Source organism: Indicator indicator, chromosome 17, assembly GCF_027791375.1.
Source record: "Indicator indicator isolate 239-I01 chromosome 17, UM_Iind_1.1, whole genome shotgun sequence".
In the NCBI taxonomy this organism is placed as follows: domain Eukaryota; kingdom Metazoa; phylum Chordata; class Aves; order Piciformes; family Indicatoridae; genus Indicator; species Indicator indicator.
In genome coordinates, this window is record NC_072026.1 from 20,110,591 (window position 1) to 20,133,519 (window position 22,929).

At 41.9% G+C, this 22,929-nt stretch overlaps 1 protein-coding gene across 1 annotated transcript in view; it reads left to right on the forward strand.

Annotated features, from left to right (window-relative positions):
• The first annotated feature begins 2,832 nt into the window (after positions 1 to 2,832).
• Positions 2,833 to 22,929, forward strand: part of MAP7D3 (MAP7 domain containing 3) — a 36,357-nt gene continuing 16,260 nt past the window's right edge. Inside the window, exons 1-11 of the mRNA XM_054388575.1 lie at positions 2,833 to 2,956; positions 3,770 to 3,850; positions 5,715 to 5,878; positions 8,628 to 8,742; positions 9,762 to 9,794; positions 15,672 to 15,773; positions 18,064 to 18,162; positions 18,538 to 18,636; positions 19,740 to 19,865; positions 22,299 to 22,438; positions 22,786 to 22,916. Of these exons, the coding sequence (XP_054244550.1) occupies positions 2,833 to 2,956; positions 3,770 to 3,850; positions 5,715 to 5,878; positions 8,628 to 8,742; positions 9,762 to 9,794; positions 15,672 to 15,773; positions 18,064 to 18,162; positions 18,538 to 18,636; positions 19,740 to 19,865; positions 22,299 to 22,438; positions 22,786 to 22,916 (1,214 nt within the window). The remainder of the gene's footprint in view (positions 2,957 to 3,769; positions 3,851 to 5,714; positions 5,879 to 8,627; positions 8,743 to 9,761; positions 9,795 to 15,671; positions 15,774 to 18,063; positions 18,163 to 18,537; positions 18,637 to 19,739; positions 19,866 to 22,298; positions 22,439 to 22,785; positions 22,917 to 22,929) is intronic.

Sequence of the window (22,929 nt, forward strand, 5' to 3'; positions counted from 1 at the left end):
CTTTCCAATTTGTAAGCAGGAGGTTTCTGTGCAAATAATGAAGCACTGAACAGTGAATATAAATATTTTAATTGACATACGAAAAAAAAATCCTTTGGCTAAGTATTTCTAGACTTTTTTTCACCTCTGTGTCCTTTGCAGGCTGAACTGTTTCTGTAACCCACTTTCCCCTTCTATAGAACCTCCCAAGTAATTTTTTGCAACCTTAATTAGTGAAGATGAACTGACTAATTGCTTTCCAGCTATGACTTTTTTTTAATGAGTGCTTTCTAATTATGAGCATTATTCAAGTGTTTATTTTTAAACAAATAAATAAAGACACAATCCCCATACATGATTGTCTTGTTCAGCAAGATATCTAATAATAAACAACTTCTGCAAGTAAAAATAAGATTAATGTTGTACCTGTTTGAATTGCAGCTTGCTGTTTACTGTAACTTTGTTAGAGAAATTTGGATGTATGAACTTTGTGAGAGTTGAGGCAAAATTCCACTGTTGGTCTTAACTAAGCCTGGTGTAGGTGTAGGGTGAAATTATTCTGGTGGATTCATTTCTGAGGTGGCTCAGTCTGCCTGTACACCTCCTGCCTCTCCTCCCTTTTGCTGATGGGGGCTGAAGGAAAAGATGCAGCTGGGCTTCTGTATTTCACTTAACTTTAAATAGTGGTTGAGGAAGATCCTATTGCTGCAGTCTTTGTGATCTACAAAGGCATCGCTCGATGTCAGTGCCCTGGCTGCATATTTTTGCTCTCAGAAAAACCTGTAGTGGATTGGTTTCCCTCAGGCTGTTTTCACATCTAATGGTTTTGAGACCAGTTTTGCTGTTCTGCACTTGGTGAATTTTGGGGCTGGATTCCCATCTGTGTGACAATGCAGTAGTGTACAAGATCAGCTTCTTGACTGACTTTTGCTTTGCATAGTGAGCCCTTTTGGAGCTTGCTTAGTACAGAGTAAGCCCCTTTAGAGCTGTTCTCTTTACTCATTGGTAATCTTACCATGCCAGTGGATCTCTGGTCTCTGATTTGTTAGAAAAGAACCTCAGAGATGTATGGGATGGAACTGAGGAAGACTTTTGTTTGTTGCTGCAATGAAAAATTAATTCAAGACATAGCAACAGCTGTGGGTGACAATTTAGAATTGCTGAGTAAGTATTGTAATGGGCATTTATCACTGGCATCACATGGGATTAAACACTTTGAGGTGATTGTTCTTGGGCATAGCCTTAGGGAGGGTTATTACCATAACACAACTAGTTGTCATGGCAATGCATGGAGAAGAGGGAGACTCTTCCTTCCTCCTTTGCATTCTGCACTACTCTGTTCAAGGGAAGCCTAAGATCATTGACAAAGCTGTGGCCTTTTTGAAGTGTAGCACCAAATCCTCCTATTCCTGCCTGAAAGCAGGGCACGTTGGGTGTTACTTCTGTGGATTGCTCTCTCTGTAAACCAAGCATCTGCTTTCTCATGTCTGCTTGATTGCAGTGTATTCTCTTGCTTTTCTGTAGGAAATAGGTTAGGATCTCCCTGTATCTGCCAGCCAAGGTGAGAACAAGGTGTCACTTGTGTAAGGACACTCCTTGATCAAAGGTGTGCAGGAAAATGGGGTAATGCTGTCTTACAGGTTACCCAGCCTTATTTCCCTGGAGCACTTCATACCCTAAAGGGTGCTCAGTTAGAGTGAAAGCTGATACCAAAATAAAGAACATCTGTGCAGAGCCATACAGTAGATTTACTCTCCCTGATTCCTTAATGGCTTCTGTTATGAATGTTGTTAGCATTTAATTTCTGTGTGAGTAGGGAGTCTTAGTCCAGCACTTCACTGTTCTCACCTTGGTGAAACTTGACTAAGGTGGAGGAGTCTCTGCACAAATACTCAAATTACTGTTCTGGAGTCTAATTTATGATTAAAATTTCCTTTTAAAGATCCAGCTTTATAAGTGCACTGTAAGCAGCCCTTAATAGTTTGGTTTATTCAGCAAATTTGCTTTCTGTTTCATGTAATGAAACAATGAAATGTCTTCTTAAACCTTTCCCTGCTTGGCTCTCACCTGAGTATGACTCTTACCAGTGCTGAGTAACTACTACATGCATGTGCTCAGCCTGGAAATACATGTGTGGTAGCAAAGAGGTTCTATTATTAAGTCAGGCTGATAAGTTTGATAAATATTCCTTTTATTCACATGAAAGCTATTTACTATGTTTGTTTGTTTGTTTAAACTCTGTAGTCCTTTGCAACACATTTTAAAACATCACAGACTGGTTTGGGTTGGAAAGGACCTTAAAGATAAGCCAGTTCCACCTCCCCTGCCGTGGGCAGGGACACCTTTGTCAACCAGATTACTCAAGGTCCCATCCAACCTGGCCTTGAACACTGCCAGCCTTGGAGCCTCCATGACTTCTCTGGGCAACCTTTTCCAGTGCCTCGGCACCCTCATGGGGAATTCTTTCTAATGTCTAATCTAAATCCAGCTTCTTCCAGTTCAAAGCCACTGCTCCTCATCCTCTCTCTTCATGTCTTGGTCAAAAGTCCCTTCCCCTAGCTCTCCTTTAGCCCCCTTCAAATACTGGGAGGGTGCTTTAAAGGTATCTCTGGAGCCTGCTCTTTTCTAGGCTGAACAAGCCCAACTCTCTCAACCTGAACATAACATTTTGTAACTGGATTTTTTTTGACAAAGAAATCTATGCCATGTCTGAAGTCTCATTCAGCATTTTTTTTTTAAATTCTTACAAGTTGAGTAGTCCCAAGTTAGTTACTTAGTAAAAGGCTTTGCAACCTCAGGTAGAATTCTATGTATTTATTTTATGAGTTTGGGTTGTAGAGTTCTTTTGTTGATATGGAGTCATTCTTTCTTACAGTTGCTGCAGCCCAAGCCATAGCAGAAGAAAGAAGAATCCAAAGTGGCATTAGCCCTCTTGCAGTCCAGACCTCAATAAACATCAAGACAGCAACTAAACCAGGTATAATTGTTGATCATTGTTTTTAATGAAGTACTGGGCTCACAAGGGAGAGTTAATAGGGAATGAATAAAACATCTTTTAAATCAAACTTTGGTGCTCTCTGTTCATGGAGCATCAGAACATAAAGCACCTGGTAGGTGGTTCGTAGATTTGTTGAAGGTCTGGTTTTAATGACAGACTTTTGCTCCTAAGTCTCTCAGAGTTCAGTTGCTAAAGGTGTTTTAACTATTCAGTGAGGCCTAACAACAAAGACATTTTTTTCTTTTTTTTGTGCTCTGGTCAGGTTACCAGGTCATTTCCTGCTGAAATTCAGGTTTTTATACCTGCAAGGACTTAAACAGTTTTGTTTCTGCTTAGCCTGCAAACTGGCTATGCTACAGCACTTAGAATTTGTCATAATGGGTGAATTATATGTTCTTAGACTGAGTTTTCCTAGATTATTGTAATTGCTGTTCAGAGGAATTAATTTGTACAAGAGTGAGGATCAGACCTGAATTTGTAATAAGGATCTGTTCTCACATCTGACTTATGCTCAGGCTTTCTGAGACTGTAGACATTGGCCCTTTTAATACTTTGTTTGCTTTCTGCTGCACCTGTTAAAAATAGGGGATTGGTTGCTGGGAGGGAATGGAAAAGGGGGGGAAAAAAGGAGGGGATTCAGCTTCCTGTGATTTTTTTTTTTTTTTAATTAAAGATGTATATATAGTGTGGTCATGTGTATCTCTCAAGAAGTTGTATTTGATATGAAAGGCTTTTGACTTTGACTGTTCACAGTAACTTGCTGTGATGTATCTTCAATTTTTCTTCTGACAGTGATAGATGGCTCCACTCTGAGAACAGAAGAAAGACAAAGACTGGCCAGGGAGCGTAGAGAAGAGCGAGAAAAGCAACATGGTACTTTTGTGTCTCTTTTAAAATAGCATTTCCTAACCTGTTGGTGAGAAAGGGATACCTTATTCCTTGCTCAGTCACTCTTTTCAGCTTGCTGGTGATGAGAGAAGGTCTGCTCTTGGTCTTGCATCACCGACTATGTGTGAACCTAAACGGGGGAGTATTAGAGAAGAAAAGTTGGCCAGAAGTTTTTAGCTTCTTGCAGCTGTATGTCACATCTGACCTTCCATTTCTTAGTGACCAGCAAGCAAATTAAGCCAATTACTCATTGAAAGCCTTAGCAAAAAACACTTCTGACAGTAAAACTTTTTTGCTTAGAACTGCTTCCTGTCTCCTCGAAGACTGAAGTTTGGGGAATGCTGATTCAGAGAAAACCAGAAAAGGTTTAGCTAGCTGAATGGCTTTTCTTCTGTGAACACTGCTTCCCTTGTTTCCTAGCACTCTGACATGGGTGCTGGCTTGAAGTGTCAACACTGTACACTTTATCTCAGTGAGGAATCTGAGGCCTGGAGAAGAACACAAAACTCTTGCCCAGCTTTATGCTGTGATGTGAATGCTGCATGTATGTGCAGCAACAGATGAAAGGGTCATGGTATGCCCTGCAGTCCTGCTTCTTGGTCTCCCAGGTTGTGAGGAGTGGTGTCTCTCTGGCCTGTGTGCTTGTTTCTTAGCATAAGAGCAAAGACACACAGCAGCAGGAGAGATTCTGTCACCCTAACACAGAGAGAGGATAAGACTAGAGCACATCTCAGAAGTATTTTGAAGGCCTTGTGTGTAGATGCCACAAAGGAGGGCCGTGAAGATGGCTGGGGGCTGGAGCACCTCTGCTACAAGGACAGGCTGAGGGAACTGGGGGTGTTCAGCCTGGAGAAAAGGCTCCAGGGAGACCTAATAGCAGCCTGCCAGTACATGAAGGGAGCTACAAGAAGGCTGCAGAAGGACTGTTTGCAGCGACAGGATGAGGGGCAAGAGTTTGAGGTTAGAGGAGATTCGATTGGATGTTAGGAACAAGTTCTGCACCATGAGGGTGACAGAACACTAGAACAGGTTGCCCTGGGAGGTACTTAAGGCTCTATCCATGGAGATATTCAAGGTCAAGCTGAAAATGGCTTTGAGCAACCTGCTCACTGCAGGGGGATAGGACTAGGTGACCTTTGGAATTCCCTTCCAACCCAAACCATTGTATGACTCTATGGCTGGTGAAATGCTCAGCTGGATGGGGTTCACTTTCTAGAGCACACCATGCTCTGTGCTGCCTATGAGTTGTTGGTGTAATTATCTGGCCTCTCAGCTCATTTTGTCTGTCTAGCCATGGAAAATAATTTCCACTGTGTATTCAGCCACCTACTTTTGGTCACAGGACCTGAAGCTTCCTGGTAATCTGCACACAGCTTTTCCTAGGTGGAAGCTGTGGAGAGTAGTGACATAACTATTTTGAACTCAGATGGAGCAGCCGTGAGCTTTTCCCATCTTATCACGTGGTGTTTTAACTATTTGTCATTATATCTTGTTCTAAAAATAAACCAATAAGAAATCACAACATAGAAAATTCTGCCTTTTGATAACTCAGCTTGCTATTGTGATGGCAAGAAAAGTATATGCTTAACACAGGGTATGTGCATATCCTGACATGCCTGTCTAGACAGTAAAATCTAATGGAAGGAAAGGTTCTAATTCCAGCCTAACCTGGGGCAGAATTAAAAACTCCTCTATCATCATGTGCAATGTCCTCCAGCTCTGCAAGCTAATCTTGCTGTATGTTTCAACATCAAGCAGTGATGATTTTTCTTGCTAGTCTCTCACCTGTAACTTGTGTTTTAATGTCAATGAATTGTTTTACTTTCCTTTTTTTCTTCAAAATTTACAGCTGCCAAAGAGACACAGATCCTGGAAAAGGAGAGAAAAGCAAAACTCCAGTATGAAAAACAGTTAGAAGAAAGGCAGAGGAAGCTAAAAGAGCAGAAGCAGAAAGAGGAACAACGGAGGGCAGCAGTAGAAGAAAAGAGAAAACAAAAAATAGAGGAGGAAAAGGTACCTCATGTCTAAGTCCTGTAGTTTTAAAGAAACTCCTGTGTTGTTGGCCTACATTACCCATGCTCTGAAATGGTGTGAAATAGAAAGTTACAGAAATGGTGAATGTATTAGAACATAAATATTTTCCATGTCCGTCCAGTGGCCCATGTAGACATGTCCTCCTTCCCAATTCCAGGTGTGTCTTTAGCTATAGTTGAGGCACTAAGGACTTCAGGAGCTGTGGCTGCTCTTTGGCCACTGGTTGTTTTTCACATGAGCAGAAACCTCACCCCACATTTCTAGGTTCCTTTTGGTGTTCTTTGTAGATCCTTTGTAAATCGACATGGGTGACAGGTCTTAGACTTTCCTTAATTCTGTGTCTTGTTTCCTGGGAGCTCCACAGTGGCCTAAGAGGCTCACATTCTTTCAGTTCTTCTAAAAGACAGTTTGCCATCCTGTATCAAGCTGTTACAAAATTATAACCAGTGTAGTTATCATTTGCTGTTTTGAACTGTGTGTTGACTGTTCTTGCTCCGCTCTTTGGCCTTGCTTTGACTGCAGGTGGACCAGCAGGGCAGTGTTGGATTTGCAGTGCTTGCTGCAAATGGATGAAGTAGAAACAAATATGTGGAGTTAGGCCATCCTTTCTGAAGAGTACGTCTTCTAGTGGCTATTCAATGTCATGCAAGTTTACTAAGGGTTCATTTCCAAGGTATCAACAGTAAAGGAGTGACACAGATGTGTGCTTTGATGCTGTGAGTCATTGAGGAAGAGCTTGTAAGCCTGGTTGGCTGTTCCCTTGTAGCCCAGCTGTTGTTACATTGTTGTAGCAATAACTCTTTTTTTACCCTTTTTGGGTGTCAGCATTGTATTCTGGTGTTTGGTTATCTGTAGTCAGCTTCTGGGTGTGTTCAGATTGATAATCCAATGGAACTTCATGGAATAGTTTACATTGCTGGAGAACAAGCAGAAATGTTTTGGGTGGGCCTTGACTGCAGTCCAGTGCATCTCTTTCAGCAAAAAAAAAAAAATCCCTTGCACTCCAAGAGGTGTTAACTCTAAGTCTACAGAACATTTGTTCATGTACTTTGAAGAGGGTGGGTGTGTTTTAAGTGGCTACCAGGGTGAATAATTGAGGAAGACAAGGCCTGACCCAGGAGTGTCTTTTATTTGGTCCCTGGAGGAAGATGACCTTGTGCATAGAGTTTTCTGCATGAAGAATCTGGCAGGTGGGAAAACAGTGTGCACTTGATGTGTAAACCTTGCTTTGAACCAGAAAGTGAGAACAGCTCTTGACTTTGGTACTCTGACATTAGGAAAGATTCACTTTTCAAGCTTACTATCTCAGTTTGACAATATTTGCCAGCAAAATACCATCTCCAGTTGTAAATTTAATAGCTAGAAGGGAATAGAAAAACACATAGTCTCCAACTTTCTTCTTTGGTACTTCAGCCAAGTCTCACTTAGTTAATCAACTTCCTTAGATAAAACAGAAGCAGCAGCAAATACTGTGGAGAAAAATGGTTGTCTGCCTAAAAGGAGTCTTGAAGACAAATACCCATGACTAGGATTAAGTTACCTGTCTTCCCCTAGATATTCTGCACAACTGTGCAGCTTCCTATGTTGATGTCTTGAGCTCATAACTGAGTTTTTTGTTGTTTGTAAAGTGAAGCCTATGTCTTAACTGTGACTTTGAAGAGTTACCTCACTGCAGGACCTTCTGAAATATCATCTGCAGATTGCATAATGTCTGGGTGCTCTGGCACCTTAGATAAAGTCTAGTTCAGGTTTCTTTAACAGAGGGGAAGCTAAGCCTTAGATTTCAGACACAAACTTCTAATTTTATCTTTTGTCACTGAATGGAATCCTTCCTCCCTTCCTTCCAAGTTTACTTTGTCTGTTGTATATTGTGACTTTCTTAGTTTGTGTTGAGAAATCGTGTTGAAAGAAGGTGAAAGCCTTGTGTTCTCAAAGGGGAGAAATGTTTGGATAATGAGTCCCCTTGGCATCTTACTGCAGTGTATCAACAGTAAACACTGCTTCAAAAGATCACTTGGGATATGACTGATCCAGAAGAGAAATCTGTTGTTGACACATGACCTGGCTGAGAAGAAACAGTCTAGCATGGTTGCAGTTCATCTTTGTGCACAAGAGCTAAAATTCCCCCCCACTCCCACTAGCAGTTGCTAGTCCTGGAGACAGCTTCTTTCAGTCTTCTTTGTCCTCTCAGCAGTGGTTGCTGAGGTCTGGAGTTGGTCTTTCTTGCAGGTGCATTTGTCTTGCTATTTCTGCTTTCATCATATTTCTTTTAATGCCAGTATCTTGGCTTAGTGCTTGTATAGCTCTCTAAAAATACAAATAACCTTAGACTCCATCTTTTGTAATGGAGAATTGTTACCACCTTTTAGAAGGAGCTCCAGAATATCAATCATTTAGAGGTTAAGCAATTCTTTTTGCTCAGTCTGGGGTTCATCCCTGTTTAGAAAGTAAGGAGTGTTGTTTACTGAGTAGGAAATCTGGTGGCTATTTTAAGCAAAGAGTAGAAAAGATTATCTGTGCTTTAGCTCAACCTAAGAATGTTTGCAGCGTTTGAAACCATTAATTGCCCATAACATTCTTTGGGTGATAGCTTTTGCAACAAAAGCCTCTTACCAGACAGGGTAGGTAAAGCAGATTTAAAATGATATTGGGGGGAAGGTGGGAATCTCTCTTTTGTGTTCTGGCATAGCTGTGCTGTGTAGTTTAAAAGCTTCATGTGTTTTGCTAGGAGCGATACGAAGCTGTTATGCATCGCACCTTGGAACGGAACCAGCGACTGGAGACACGACAGAAGAGGTGGTCGTGGGGAGGCTCTGTCACTCCAGATTCAGAGAGCAAACCTGGTGAGTAGCACAGCTAAAATCACAGAATGTTGGGTGTGAACACTGGTAGGTGCTATCCATAGCACTGGGCATCCTTTCCTATCTTGGATCTTCCTTTGAGATCTGTGGGTAGCTCTTGGGGAGGGAATTTTATCTGTGCTTGCCCTGAAATGCTGCTTAGACTCTAGAGCTGTTTTTTTACTTTGGTTAAGAGCTAGAGAAGAAGCCACGTGGGCAATAAAACACCTGGCAGCATTACATTGCCAGTCCCAAACCATCAGAGAAGGGGAACTGCAACAAGGTGATCAGTTGGACTGGATGATCTTGGAGGTCTCTTCCAACCTGGTTGATTCTATGATTCTATATAATGGTAAAAGAATTCTAAGTCCTTCAAACACAGCAGATGTAACAGTGTGCTAAGACTGATAAAACAGAACAAAAAGAAAATGCTGTGTAGTATTGCTCTCCTCTATTACATCTAAAATGTTTACCCTTGGAGTTGCAGAATGCCAACTAATATTTGAACAACCACTAATGGATAAGGAGATGCAGTGGGGAGTCTCTGAGCCTCTCAGGGAATAGGTTCAGTTCTAGATTAGGTGATGCATTTAACACTTTTTAATTTGAACTCAGACTGTTTCCTGTTTCACACAGCTAACTGTTTCTGCTTGTAAACATTCTGAGATCAGACCAGCAAATCAGGATTGCAGTGGAAGGGATGTTTTCATGCACTGCCTAACTGGAGGACCCAACCAATAAGTAACATAAAATACTGCCAAGGAATAAGATAATAAATTAAAAAAGCTTTAGTTCAGTCAATCTTCTGGGTTGGTGAAGTTGTATGGAGTGTGTTTTGAGTAGTGTCTTTTTCTGTCAGCTTGTGTGTTGACTTGTAAGTGTTTATTTATAACATGTTTGAAAGTGCTTTGATAGAAAAGATCATGATGCTATCCAGCTTCCCCATTTTTTTTTTTTTGGTTAACTTGCATTGTTTCCTATTTGACCTTGTGACTTAGCTTACAAACCTTCTTCTTCTACAGAACAACAGACTGCTGATGAAGGTGGAACTGATGGTATTGATTTCTCAAATGTTCTTTTTTTTCTGTTGTTTTACACTCACTACTAACCTTTTAAACTTGAGTTCTTCTTTCTCTGGAACTAAGGACAACCATCTTCAAGGTCTTTTCCTGGATCTTGGCCAGCTGTCCCACAAATATGATCCCTAAGTAGAAAGCAGCCTCCTGTGTTTTTAACTATCCCTCCTAGCTAATTAAGCTATAGATTAAGTCATGGCATCCTGAGGGAATTTTCAGGGCAAGGATATGTGCACTTCAGTTTTTAAAGATGAGTGGATACAGCATGGGGAGAGTAGAAGAGAAATTCTCAGTGGCATGTATTTGAATATAAATTAGTTCAGTATTCAGAGCTCTTTTTTTTGTTTGGTGGTGGTTTTTTTTTTAAGGGCAGTTTTGAATCCTTTCATTGTTCCCCAGTTTGCAGAAAATCCATGGTAGGGCTGTGGCTCTGTTTGCTTTTTGCTTTGTTTTACCAGCAGTGGACGTAACATTTGCAACATCAAATGATACTTTCTTGAGACCCTGGAAGGGAATGGCTTCTTTGTGCAGTTTGATATTTCTTTCAGGAAGGATTTTGAGAAATCAGATCTGTCCAAATGATCTAACCCTAATTTTATCTATTAAATATGTTTGCATTAGATTTCTGGCCCTTTCCAGTACACACACTGAGGCCATTCATAGAAATGCTTTGGTTCACTGATACATATGTTTAATAAGCAAAATTATTTCTTGAAGATGACAGCTCTCAGCTGAGACTCAGCTCAATCTGAGTTCTGAAAACCTGTGCATGCTCCCAGCATTACTAATTCAATACAGCTGTCTCCAAATGCTGACAGCATGAGACTTGAAAATGCAATGAAAGTCTGGCTGAGGATGATTTAACTACTGTGGCTGATTCTGGCAACACTAGAAGCATGTGTGTTGCATTTAACCTCTCTCTTCCCTTTCTCTGCACAGCACAAATCCCTGATTTTCTCCCAAATTAGCCACTTTGGATCGTTTTACCTGTTCAACATGTGTTCCTTGGATACCTATATAAATCCAATTACTATGTTCCTCGTTCCCAAATGCCATTTAACCTTGAAACTAGGAAATCATATTTGCCTTACTTGTTTGGGGAAGCACTGGTTTGATTATTTTTTTTTCCTCCTCCATTCTACCTTGCATAATTGTAAAGCTAAACTTTACAACAAGCAATAATATTCTTTGCTCTCCTGATTTATGGGAGGAAATAAGTCTTGACTGTCCTTTTGATTGTGGAGGATGATCTTCAGTGCTGCTGAAGCACATGAAAAATAAAATGTCTTGAAATAAACATACTCCTGTTGTAATAATCATGGAATGGCTTAGATTGGAAGAGACCTCAGAGATCATCTACTCCAACCCCCTTTGCCATGGGCAGGGACACAGTTCAACTAGACTTGGTTGCACAAGGCCAGATAGGAGCCATCCACAGCCTTCCTGGGCAGCATATTCCAGAGTCTCACTACCCTCATACTGAAGAACTTCTTCCCAAGATCCAGTCTAACCCTACTGTCCCTCAGCTTAAAACCATTCCCGCTTGTCCTGTTGCCAGACACCCTTGTGAAATAGAATAGGTGCTTAAGTATCATAAATAAACAAGAGGAGAAGCAGCTAAGTTCAACTGAGTAGATCAAATTTGGATAACTGGCCTGCTGGAGAGCAGCACAGAGGAGAGGGCCCTGGGGGTCCTGGTAGATAAGAGGATGACCATGAGCCAGCAATATGCCCTTGCGATCCAGAAGGCAAATGGTATCTTGGGGTGTATTAGAAGGGGAGTGGTTAGTAGGTCAAGAGAGGTTCTTCTTCCCCTCTACTCTGTCCTGGTGAGGCCACATCTAGAATATTGTGTCCAGTTCTGGGCCCCTCGGTTCAAGAAGGACCTCAGGGAACTGCTTGAGAGAGTCCAGTGCAGAGCCACAAAGATGATTAAGGCAGTGGAACATTTCCCTGCTGAGGAAAGGCTGAGGGAGCTGGGAGAAAAGGAGGCTGAGGGGTGACCTCATTCATGTTTATAAAGGTGTGCAGGGCAGTGTCGAGAGGACAGAGCCAGGCTCTGCTCAGTGATGTCCAATGATAGGACAAGGACTGGACAAGAAGCAGTGGGTGCAAGCTGAAGCAGAGGAGGTTCCATGGGAACAGAAGGGAAAACTTTTTCACTGTGAGGGTGACAGAACACTGGAACAGGCTGTCCAGAGAGGTTATGGAGTCTCCTCTGGAGACTTTCAAAAACCACCTGGAGGCCTGAAATTAAAAAATTGGTGAAAGCCCCAGAGTCAGATGTTCCGTTCATGGTATTACTCCATTCATGGCATTGCTGTCCGTGCTGAGATGAAACATGCAGGATGTAGGCTTGCAAGACTATGTCATAAAGCATCCTTGATGACAGAGCCCTTGTAAATGAGGGAGGGTTAGTGATGACTGCAAAGCAAAAATGGATGTTCAGGTGCATCTGTAGTGAAGATGTTCTATTAGAATAGCAATTGGGCTGCCAGAGTCTCTCCTTTCTAAATAAAGAACTTCCTTGTCCTAGTAGAAGCTTAGAAGGAAGTGAGAGAGAATCTTATTTTACATAGCCTAATTTTATCCAACCTCAGTCAGGCAGTGCTGCAGTACCCTCTCTCAGTCATACTCTGTGAGAAGCTCTGATTGAGAGCTGTTTTCTCAAAATTATTTTCTTAAGGTCCTGTGTTTCCAAGCTCCTTTCCCACTTACAAGCCTTGCTTCATGGCAGTTGTATGTTTTCTTTGGCTCTGCTGCTGCAGTTTGCTTTCCATCTTCTGCTAAAAAAAAAATACAGATGTTTGGTATCTCACTAGATGATCTTTAAAGGTCCCTTCCAACCCAAACCATTATACAGTTCTATGGTTTGTGCTGTGTGCTTCTTGCATTTCAAACCCCTTGATGTAAGGATTCTATTTTTCCTTCCAAAATACAAAAGATATTTGAGTTATTTCTTCAAAAGATATTTTGTAAATACCTCCATGACCAGGTGAACTTACTTAAGAATATTCTGTCTTTTAAAGCTTTTTTTTTTTTTTCCTAGTGAATTGTCCAAAGCTTTAAAGTTTGCAGTAGCTGTCCTGTAGGTAAGGTAGGAGAAAAGTTGAGGCCATCTGAGCATTTCTTTGCAAATTTATTATCAAAAGAGAAAAACACTGACTTCTTAAGGTTTTTTAGCCAAATAGTGCAGACAAAACTTCTCAGGAAAAAGAAACCTAAAATACTTGTATGAATACTCCTCACCAATTAAATCTTCTCTGTCAAGGCATCAGTTGAGATTAGGTCATGCCCTCACCACTGCTTTCTGAGAAGTAGAGACTTCCAGTACCTGAAGGGGGCTACAAGAACCTGGCAGGGGGGACTTTTGACAAGGGCTTATAGTGATAGGATGAGAGGCAATGGTCTGAAACTGGAAGAGGGGAAATTAAGACTGGGGATTAGGAAGAAATTCTTCACAGTGAGGGTGGTGAGACACTGGAATAGGTTGTCCAGGGAGGTTGTGGATGCCCCCTCCCTGGAGATATTCAAGGCCAGTTTGGACAAGGACCTTGAGCAACCTGGGCTAGTGGAAGGTGTCCCTTCCCATAGCAGGGGGGTTGGAACTGGATGATCTTTCCAACCCAAACAATTCTATGATTCTGTGGGGTTTTTTAGAGGGTTGTTTTTTGGTGTTTTGTTGTGTGTTTGATTATTTTCTGAACAGTCATCTTTGTGCCCTGTACTTTTTTGAGTCTTCTAGCACAAATTTCATCCCTTGTCTCTTTACTGAACACTTCCAGAACTTGCACAAATGCTGGGAAAGAATTACTTTGCTCAGCATATCTTTTTCTCAAGGCAAGACTTGTTGTCCTCTGCACCTCTCTACTCAATCTCAGAATTTGTGCAAGTGGTGAAGTCCTAGTTTGAACCAAAAGAAATCTGTATGAAGCATCTCCATGATGTTTGGAGGCCTTAGACTCACATGAGGTCAGGCAGGAGCTTCTTAAGAGCAGACACTAGAGGGTAGTCTTCACCTTCCAAAACACCCAACTACATGAATTATGAGCTCCCTGATATTGGTGTAGGAAACCTCTCAGCTGTTTTAGTTAGCCCAGAGCTCAGGCTTCATTCATGAAATACCTCTCTTTTATTGCTGTTATGATGTTGGGAAAGTATCTGCTAAGCTCAGATCTTAATTTCTTAGCTGTAGATTCTCCTGTCTCCCTCTTACCATGTGGGATGTGCTGGAGCAGGTCAAGGAAGTTGGAGAGGGGTTTTGAGAGCAGCTCTTATGAGGAGAGGCTAAGGGAGCTGGGGTTGTTTAGCCTGAAAAAGAGGAGGCTGAGAGGAGACCTCATTGCTCTCTACAGCTACCTGGAAGAAGAGGAGGAGTGAGGCCTATTTTGGTCTCATCTCCTAAGTAACTAACAGGACAAGAGGAAATGGCCTCAAGCTGCACCAGGGGAGGTTTAGGTTGGATAATAGGAACAATTTCTTTTCTGCAAGAGTGGTCAGGCACTGGAACAGGCTGGCCAGGGAGGTGGTGGAGTTGCCATCCCTGGAGGTGTTCAGAAAACATGTAGATGTGGCACTTCAGGACATGGTTTAGTGAGCATGGAGTTGTTGGGTGGAAGGTTGGACTTGGTGATCCTAGAGGTCTTTTCCAGTCTTAATGGAGCTTCAGCTCCAAAATCTGGTTTTCACTTGACATGGTTTTGCAGGAGGCATCTAGTTCAGGAAGCCTGAGGTGAGTGCAGGAGGCAAAAATACAGTGGCAGGGCTTGTCCCTAGGGATCCCAGTGTCCTGGTTCTTGCTATAGCATGCTGGCTAGAGGGAAAAGATGCTGCCTGTGTGGTGAGTAGTGCTGCTTTTTCCTTTGGTACTTATGCACTAATGAGTTCATGTTAATCATCTTTGCTGTCCAACATGCCAGCAAGATGGATGATTTGTGTTTGATGTATAGAATTCCTTGTGTTTCTTGTTCTAGTCTGCACTACTTTGTGTGCGTTACTGATTTCTGCTAGAAACAGGTAGATGCTTTTCCAAGGCTTTCACACTCTGGAGCAATGCTCATCCTGAAAGTCCATTATTTGAAATTAAAAAGCAGACATTTATCTGGCTTGTAGGAAACTTGAAATGTTGCTATGTGAGATGTGGTTGATTTTTTTGTTTTGTTTTGTTTGTTTAATGTGTATATGCATGTCTGTGTGTATACACATAGAAAAAAATCAAGCTTGTTGTGGCAGTTCTATTTCAGAAGAGCTGCAAAATTGATAGGAAATATGAACTTAAGGAGTGGATTAAGGAAATTTCTAGAGAAAAACTGTAAATTTCTAAAATAGCTACAAGCAACCCTTGGGAAGTCATCAGAAATAGGAATGCTTTCTTCCCTTTCCTCAGGACTTGCTTTTGTTCCTCCAAAAGCATTTGTTTTGTTTTGGGTTTTGGTTTTTTTTTTCATTAATTAGTGATTGAAAAGCTGTTTGGACAAACAAAAATGAAGAAAGAAATGCCTGGGTTTCAAATTTTAGTGTTGCTTCCTCTACATTACCAGTCTGTGTCACAGCGCACACCCTCAGTAGATTTTTGTCTTTAAGCACATGTAAAAATCACTTAAGATACAAAGTCTTGGCATTACTCCACTAAAACTCAGTGCCTTTTCTGTGCACCTTACAGCTGGTGTTGATTGTACCAAGTCTGTTCAAAGGAGGGCGGGCAGGGGGGAATTCATTCCTGTTTCTTCTTCTCATTAAGCAAAACTGCAGATAGCTTTCAGGATGTAACGCTGCCCAAGTCAGCTCACAGCAGTGTGTGAAAGGTGCTGGCTCAAGTGTGAAGATGGATTCTAAAGCAGGCAATTCTTTCCCCAGGCAGCAAGAGGTCCACCTCCACAGCAAACCTGAAGCAGACAGAAGCTGTCGTCAGCAAGCGGTTGTCATCCTCTGCCGCGCTTCTCAACGCTTCTGATCGAGGTAGGTCTTTGTGGCTCATGCTGATAGCAGGCTACTGCTTCCCTGTTAGCTGGGGAAGGGAGGAGGAGGAGTGGGAGACAAGAGGGGCAATGATCCTCCTCTTCCTCCCTCTCTGTGTAACTCTCTTCATGTGTTGATCTCAAATGCATTTCATGCAATTTGTCGATCCAGCTTGACTGTTCAGGGCTTTGAGCCAGTTGCTGTGATCTCTGTTAGAGGAGGAGAACAACGGTAAACACGGCTGGTTTGTTACTTCTCATCCCTCCAATTGTCCTGCTCAAGTCAAATCTCAGTGAATGATTGATCCACAAATCATTTCGCATCATCCTGAAGGGGTTTGCATGCCTTAAATCACACCCAAAAAATTCAGCAAACTAGAAACGGTACCCAAAAAACAAATGATAAAGTTGTGCCTTGGTGGGATAGAGAGCTTCAGTCATTTGATTGCTTGTGGGAAGGGAAAAATCATCTTAGGTGGGATCTCTTTCTGTCCTGTGCTCTGTAGACACACACTTGAATATTAGAGTTCTGCTTTAATCAAATTAGAGAAGGATGCGTGGAAAATCCTGACACTCTTTTGAGTGGGAGGAGGTTGTTTGATTTTGATTTGGAGTTCTAGCATGGTTGTAGCTGTAGCCTCTGCAGCTCTGACACCATTTCCTAGCCCAACAAATTAGTGTCATCTTGATACTGACACTCAGATACCTTAAACTGTAAGTGCACTCCTCTGCTGACAAGCATTCTGAGTTGCTTGCTGTGCCATTGACTACTAAGGAATAGAAATAGCCTGGAAGGCAACTATTTTAATTTTATTTTAATTATCTTTGATTATCTTGAATGTTACCAATTTCTGTGGCTTCAAGTCTCATTTTAAAGTGCAACTTCAAGGCACATGAAGCTCCAGTCTGCAGTGTGCCATGTTTAAAGTGTGTACCACACAAGTAGTCTTAACAAGGATGTAGAGAGTGACATAGATCTCTGGTTTTTCCACTCTCTAGTAAATCTGCTCACATGAGTCTCCCCTCTGCCCCATCCAATAAAGTCTGTAAATCATGGCTATTTGCCTTCTCCAAGTGAAAATTATTTGCATGAGAACATATCAGCTTGTTTTAACCTGAGATGTCCCTGTGGGGAATCTGCTCAGTGTTTCATAGGAGCCTGCTTCTATCCCAGATGTGTTGCTTTGGGTTTTAATCCCAAATGAAACAACTTCAACCATCTCTGTGCTGCAATGTTTTGTCAGTCTGCAGCCTTCAATCAAATGAGCCATGCTAGAAGATTCCCTGACATGGACACAACTAACAGGGATCTTGTGGGTTCATGTTGGAAGGTGATGTAGCAGAAAAACTTGTACTCATGTACTGCATGTCTAGGAGGGAGTCAGTGAAGATATTTACACTGGCATAGCTCCAAGGGGCTCTGAGTCACTGGAGACTGCTTGTGATTTTAAATGATATATAATGTGTCTGCAGGCTTCAGCTCTGAGTCAGAAACAGAGTTGTAAAGTATAAATTCAGTACACAGGAAGTCACTAATTATCAGCTAATTGGGATTGCTCTTAAACTTGCTGTCATCCCTCAAAATCCTTTATGATTCCTTGTTCACTTTGGAGGAAAAATCCCCAAGTGGCCTAAACTGGAAGAAACATGGACATGGCTACAGTTGATCCACGTGGTCAGGATGTAGAGGTGGACTGACTGGTTTAGGTCACCACAACAAGTTGGAGTGATTCTGTGCTCTTTCCTTGGCACTCAAGAAGAACTTGGCTCTTTGGTAAAACGTGGTTAAATTCAGGCAACACAAAATCCAGTCACAGAATTAACCAGATTGCTTCTGCTATGCTCATGTGGCTGGGAAGGTGGAGGAGCAGAATGCAGAAATGAGAGGGAGATGCTTCTCCCTGGATCAGTGGAGTATTTTGTCAGCTGTGTTCACTGTAAATTCTGAGCTCGCTCTTACCCATGCAGATTGTGAGCAGTGGTCTTTAAAACAAATTATCTTTCCTAAAAGGATGTTTTACTTACCTAAAAGGAGTACAAGGATGGCCTCAGTAGGTCAGACAAGAAATCTACTGAGACTGGCATCCTGCTGCTCTGATCAGTAGTTACAGGAATGTAAGAAATAATGCTTTCTGTAGAGTAATTCTTCCCTGATCCAGCTTTCCTGCTTCTGAAGGATTCATGCTATAAAGTGACTTAATTCTTCTTCTGTATCTCAGGGAAGTGGGGCAGGTGTTGGAGGGGACTTACAGGCTTTTCAGTGTCATTAATCCATGCACTTTCACTTCTAGGTACCACAAAGAGGAGTGCCTCATTAAACAGACTGAATAACAAAGTTCCTCTGCATTCGCAGCAGTCAGCACTCAAAGGTTCACAGGTGGAACAGAAAGGTGCTAGAAGCCAGTTTGTTTGGAGACTTGGGAGGCAGTAACTGGGATATTTCAAGCTGGTTTGAAACCACATCCCAATTTCATGATAAAATGTTTTCACTCATGCTTTCATTGAGGGCACTGTGGCATAAATATTACAGACATTGCAGTGCCAGCTGTTGGGTAACTGTGTCTGTAAACCAACCTTGTTCTGTCTGGAAAGTGGAAGGGTGGGGAGAAGAGTAGGCAAACTATATAGGTCATGAGAAAATAGTGTTTTGTAATGATAGATTGGGGGGGTTAGCAAAAGCAAAGCATGGGAAGGGCAGTTTAGAAGATCACATAATATACATCAATATCTTGTTAAAAATAATCTTCCTTACGCTTGGTCTCTAGGAGGAACAGAGAAGAAGAGGAGCACATCTTTGAGTAGAATGAGTAGTAAACCCCAATCCTCTCCAGACCTAGAAAAAGTGAAAAAGGAAGAAAAAACAGGTGGTTGTTTCGTAAAGCTGAGTATTTCTTTTTAAAGCTGTTCATAAGTCAAGTTTGGATAGGTTTAATTTCACTGCTTTCCTTGGTTCTTAAATTTTTAGGTCTTTTTAATGGCCTTTGAGGCATTCAGTGTTAAAGCTAAAATTGTAAATGGTAAAGATTAAATTTCTCCCTTTGGACAAAAAGGAAATCCTGTAAGAAGGACTTTAAGTGCACCTATAAGTAGATAGCAAAATGTCTCTCTGCTTAAGAGAGGCCTAATTGAAAGCTGGTAGGTTTAAATGTAAGACAGAGTAAAAATGTCAGTGGTATGTTCACTTCTTACTTAAATCTTCTCTTTGCTTTTTAAACTCTCTCTGTTTACTCAACTTAAAAGCAACTTCTCTGTTCCTGCTGCTGGCCTAAACTTTGTGCATGCAAATGAAGGAGGAAACCTGTCCTTACTTGAGTCTCTTTTGGTCTGTGTATTCCCCACTAGGGTCTGTGTATTCCCCACTAGGTTACAAATCCTTCCTTTTCTAGGATCTCTTCCTAAACCTGAAGACCAGCAACTTTTCTAACATTTTTTTTCTCTTTAACAGCTTTTAAACTTTCCTTTTTAGCAGCTCTTGCCAGCAGTGGAAACAATACTCTGCTTCAGGCTCTTTTTGTATGGGAGGGTGATGGATGCTGTCCTTGTGAATTTATGTGCAAATGATGGCTGATGATCACCATTGGCTTTGTCTTGTGAATCTTCTCTTTATTATGTCAGAACAGCCTTACCTGCAGTATAAAGAGTACAGCTCTGAAGAGCTGGGTCAAAATTTGTTCATGTTTTGACCAACTTCAGCTTTCATCTGTTGTATGCATGCCAGTCTTTGCACATTAAAATGATCAGTATGAAGCAAGCCAAGGACAAGAAGTGCAACATAAGAGGTTGCAGCATTTAACCCTTCTGTGCTTTTAGTTCCGATTTCCCCTCTCCTTGACTTCTGTATTTTCCTTCCAAAACTGTTACAATTTGCAATAATGCTCACAGACTGCCTTTGCTTTGTACTGCTTTGTCTTTTTCTCATGACATGATTTCATGTTGGATCCTTTCTTGGTTTGTTCTCACCATTTAGCTCGTCGCTCCCAGCTCAGTCCCCTGGACAGTAGCGTAATCAGTCGCCTCCTCGCCCCCACACAGGCCTCTTTAGCTAGGAGTAAAAGTGCTGCTACATTGTCGGCTGATGGACAAGATCCCTCAGGTAACAGGAGGGCAGCAAAGCCTGAAAGTTTTCTGCAGTTGCTCTTCAAGCAAGAACTTACCTGATAGTTGCTAACTGTGCTGCATTGAAGCGTGAATCAGCCAGTTAATACCTGGTTATGTGTAATACAACTTGCCCAGTCCTTTCTTTGGTCAGCAGTAACCAATTCATATGCTCTCTTGCATGTTTATTTACAAAACCATAGAATGATTACTGGCTTTTAAACTCCAGTGCCAGTTTCCTTGCTCTGCAGAGAACCAGCTGCTGGCATTTGTTTTGGGTTTTGTTTGTGGTTTTGTTTTGAGACTGACAGAGACCTGGGTTTGGGAGCACCCCCCAATGAATCAGACACGCTGGTCAGAGAAGGGTGTTAGAAAATAAAAGGGGTAGAAACCCAAACAAACCATTTCAAAGGAGGCTGAAAGGAATTAAGTGCAAAGCCTAAATTTCTTGAGGAGGAGAAGCTCCTGTAGGAACGTGGCAGAGGGATAACTTTAAGCACAGGGAGCCCTGAGCTGGCTTCACTCAGGCTAATTACAGAAGTAGAGGCATCCTAGAAGGAGAGGGTGCTGTAGAGTAACCCTGGCTGGCTCAAGCAATTTCATGTTAGTCCAGACTGAGCTGATAAAGCCCACAGTGTGGCTCAATTTAGTACTGGTGCAGGAATCTGCATCATGGGCCAACCCTGACTGCATCCTGCACTTAATTGTTACTAATTAGAAGAATTTCCCAGTAAATGCATAGTTGGAACCAATGTGGAGTCCTTTCTCCTATCTTGCCTTCCCAGTTTTGCTTGTTTCCTCTTGAGTATGTTGTTCCATTTTTATTTTTGATCTTATGCCACTTACCTTGGTCCTTGTTGATAATGGTGACCTTTCTCCACTGCTTCCCGTGTGTAATGCTCAGGTTTGACTTTTTTTTTGGGGGGTTTGTAGTTGTTGGTCATATTTTTTTGCACACCTCTCTATGTGCTACTTTTATTTTACCATGAATATTCCAGTTCATGGCATGTGGGGAAATACCCATCTTTTTAACTGTTACTGACAGCATGTGACTTATTCACTGCTGCTGAAGTAAAGAGAACTCCTGCATTTTTATCAGTTTACCTTCAAGGCACTTTCTACATTTCAGTAGAAGCCTACCTGTCCTTTAGCAGAAACTGTGCACAAGCAGAATGTAGTTCTCCTTGCACAAATGCTGTGAATACAAAAATAAAATGTATTTTCCATGAAATTACAAAATTATAAGTGCTGGCATCTGTCACAGTTTAGTCAGACTATAGAAAAATCCAGTATCAAAGAATCATAGAATGATTTGGGTTAGAAGGGATCTCTAAAGGTCATCTAGTGCAACCCCTTCTGCAGTAAGCAGAGTCATCCTCAATTAGATCAGGGTGCCTAGAGCCCTGTTGAGTATGAAGTTTCAGCAGTAGATTTTTACATCTTTGTGGGCTTATGAGCATCTGTGTAGCTATGATTATTTTAGTGAGAAAAGGAATTGGAAGACAGTTTCCATCTCTTACACAAGAGGAGACTGACACTTCTAGTAGGGAAGGTACTTTAGTTTGAGAGTTCCTAGATTCATAGAATGATTTGAGTTGGAAGGGAACATAAAGATTGTCTACTTCCAACCTCTCTGCTATGGGCAGGGACATCTCCCACTAGCCCAGGTTGCTCAAGGCCTCATCCAACCTGGCCTTGAACACCTCCAGGGAGGGGGCAGCCACAACCTCCCTGGGCAGTTTGTTGCAGTATCTCACTTTCCTCACCGTAAAAAAATTTCTGCCTAATCTCTAGCCTAAATCTGCCCTCCTCAAGCTTCAATCCCTTCCCTCTTGTCCTTTTTCTCTGCACAGGTTTGGTTCTTTTTACACCACCTGTCTGAGTTTGTTAATGTGGATAGAAGGCACACATACACAGTAATAAAGGGGCCAGAGAGGGAAAGTGAAATAAAATAATGTTGCACAAATCATGTCACAAGAACAATGTCTAAAGTAATGCCCAGATTCCTTGGAAAAGATATCCTCCTTGAGAATTGGAGGGAACTCACTTAAAATTTTTAACCTGTCCTGAAGAACTTGTAGAGAAGGATGCTAAGCCACTAAAACCGAACTATTTGTGATTAGATGCAGCTTGGTTACAGTTAAAGCAACGCTGATGTATTGCAAATGTAATGGAAAAGCATTTTATTTTTGTCTGCTGCAGACTGCTGCTTTCAAAATGGTTTTGTTCTTGGTGCTGTTGCTTCCAAAGTACTAATCATGTGGCGATGGTGTCTTGTGCCCGTGACCCACTGCAACGTGCACTGCCTGCCGTGTTTCTCTGTATGGTTTCTAACATGCACAATCTTTCTCTCTTTCTCCCTCTTTTTCTCCTGTTCTTATACTGTGCACTTGCTTCTTGTTGTGTCTTGTCAAATTCCTAACTTTTATAGAATCTCACCTCTGTCCTCGTTCAGCTTCAGCCAGTTCCGTCAATTCCCCAGCTCCTAAAGTGCCCGTGCGCAGTCGTAGCATCGACAGATTGAAGTCTTCTCTATCTTCATCTGATGCAAGCTCACCAGATTCAACTCAGGTGTGTTGAAGAGCCACAGGAATTTGGTTTGTATTAATGGGGTAGGGGGGTAGAGGTTGGAACAGCTCAGGATGGGGTGGTTCTTCAACAGTTTACTTGCTTATTGGAATGGTCAACAGCATTTGCTTCAAAAAGGCAGTACTGAAATCAAACTGGGATCTTATGGTCCTTCATCTCTCCAGTGTCTTGGTTGCCACAGTTTCGTTTAGGTTAAGGTCAGTGTTTTGCAACATAAAGGAAATGTAGAGTACATCTTGTTGAGAAGCCCTGTGTTTGTTGTGCTAACAGTTCTCCTGTCTGTGAAGGATTCTAGGGTGAGCATTGTTTGGTTTTATGTGTCTTTGTAGAAATCAGAAGCTGACAAACCATCGCCAGGTTCTGGTTTCAGGCGCCCTCCCTCACCGTCTGTGTCTGTCCATAGAAGATCCCCTTCTCCTGCTAATGTGGTGAAGCGTCCTCCATCACCATCCACACTTAGGTATGTGTCCAGT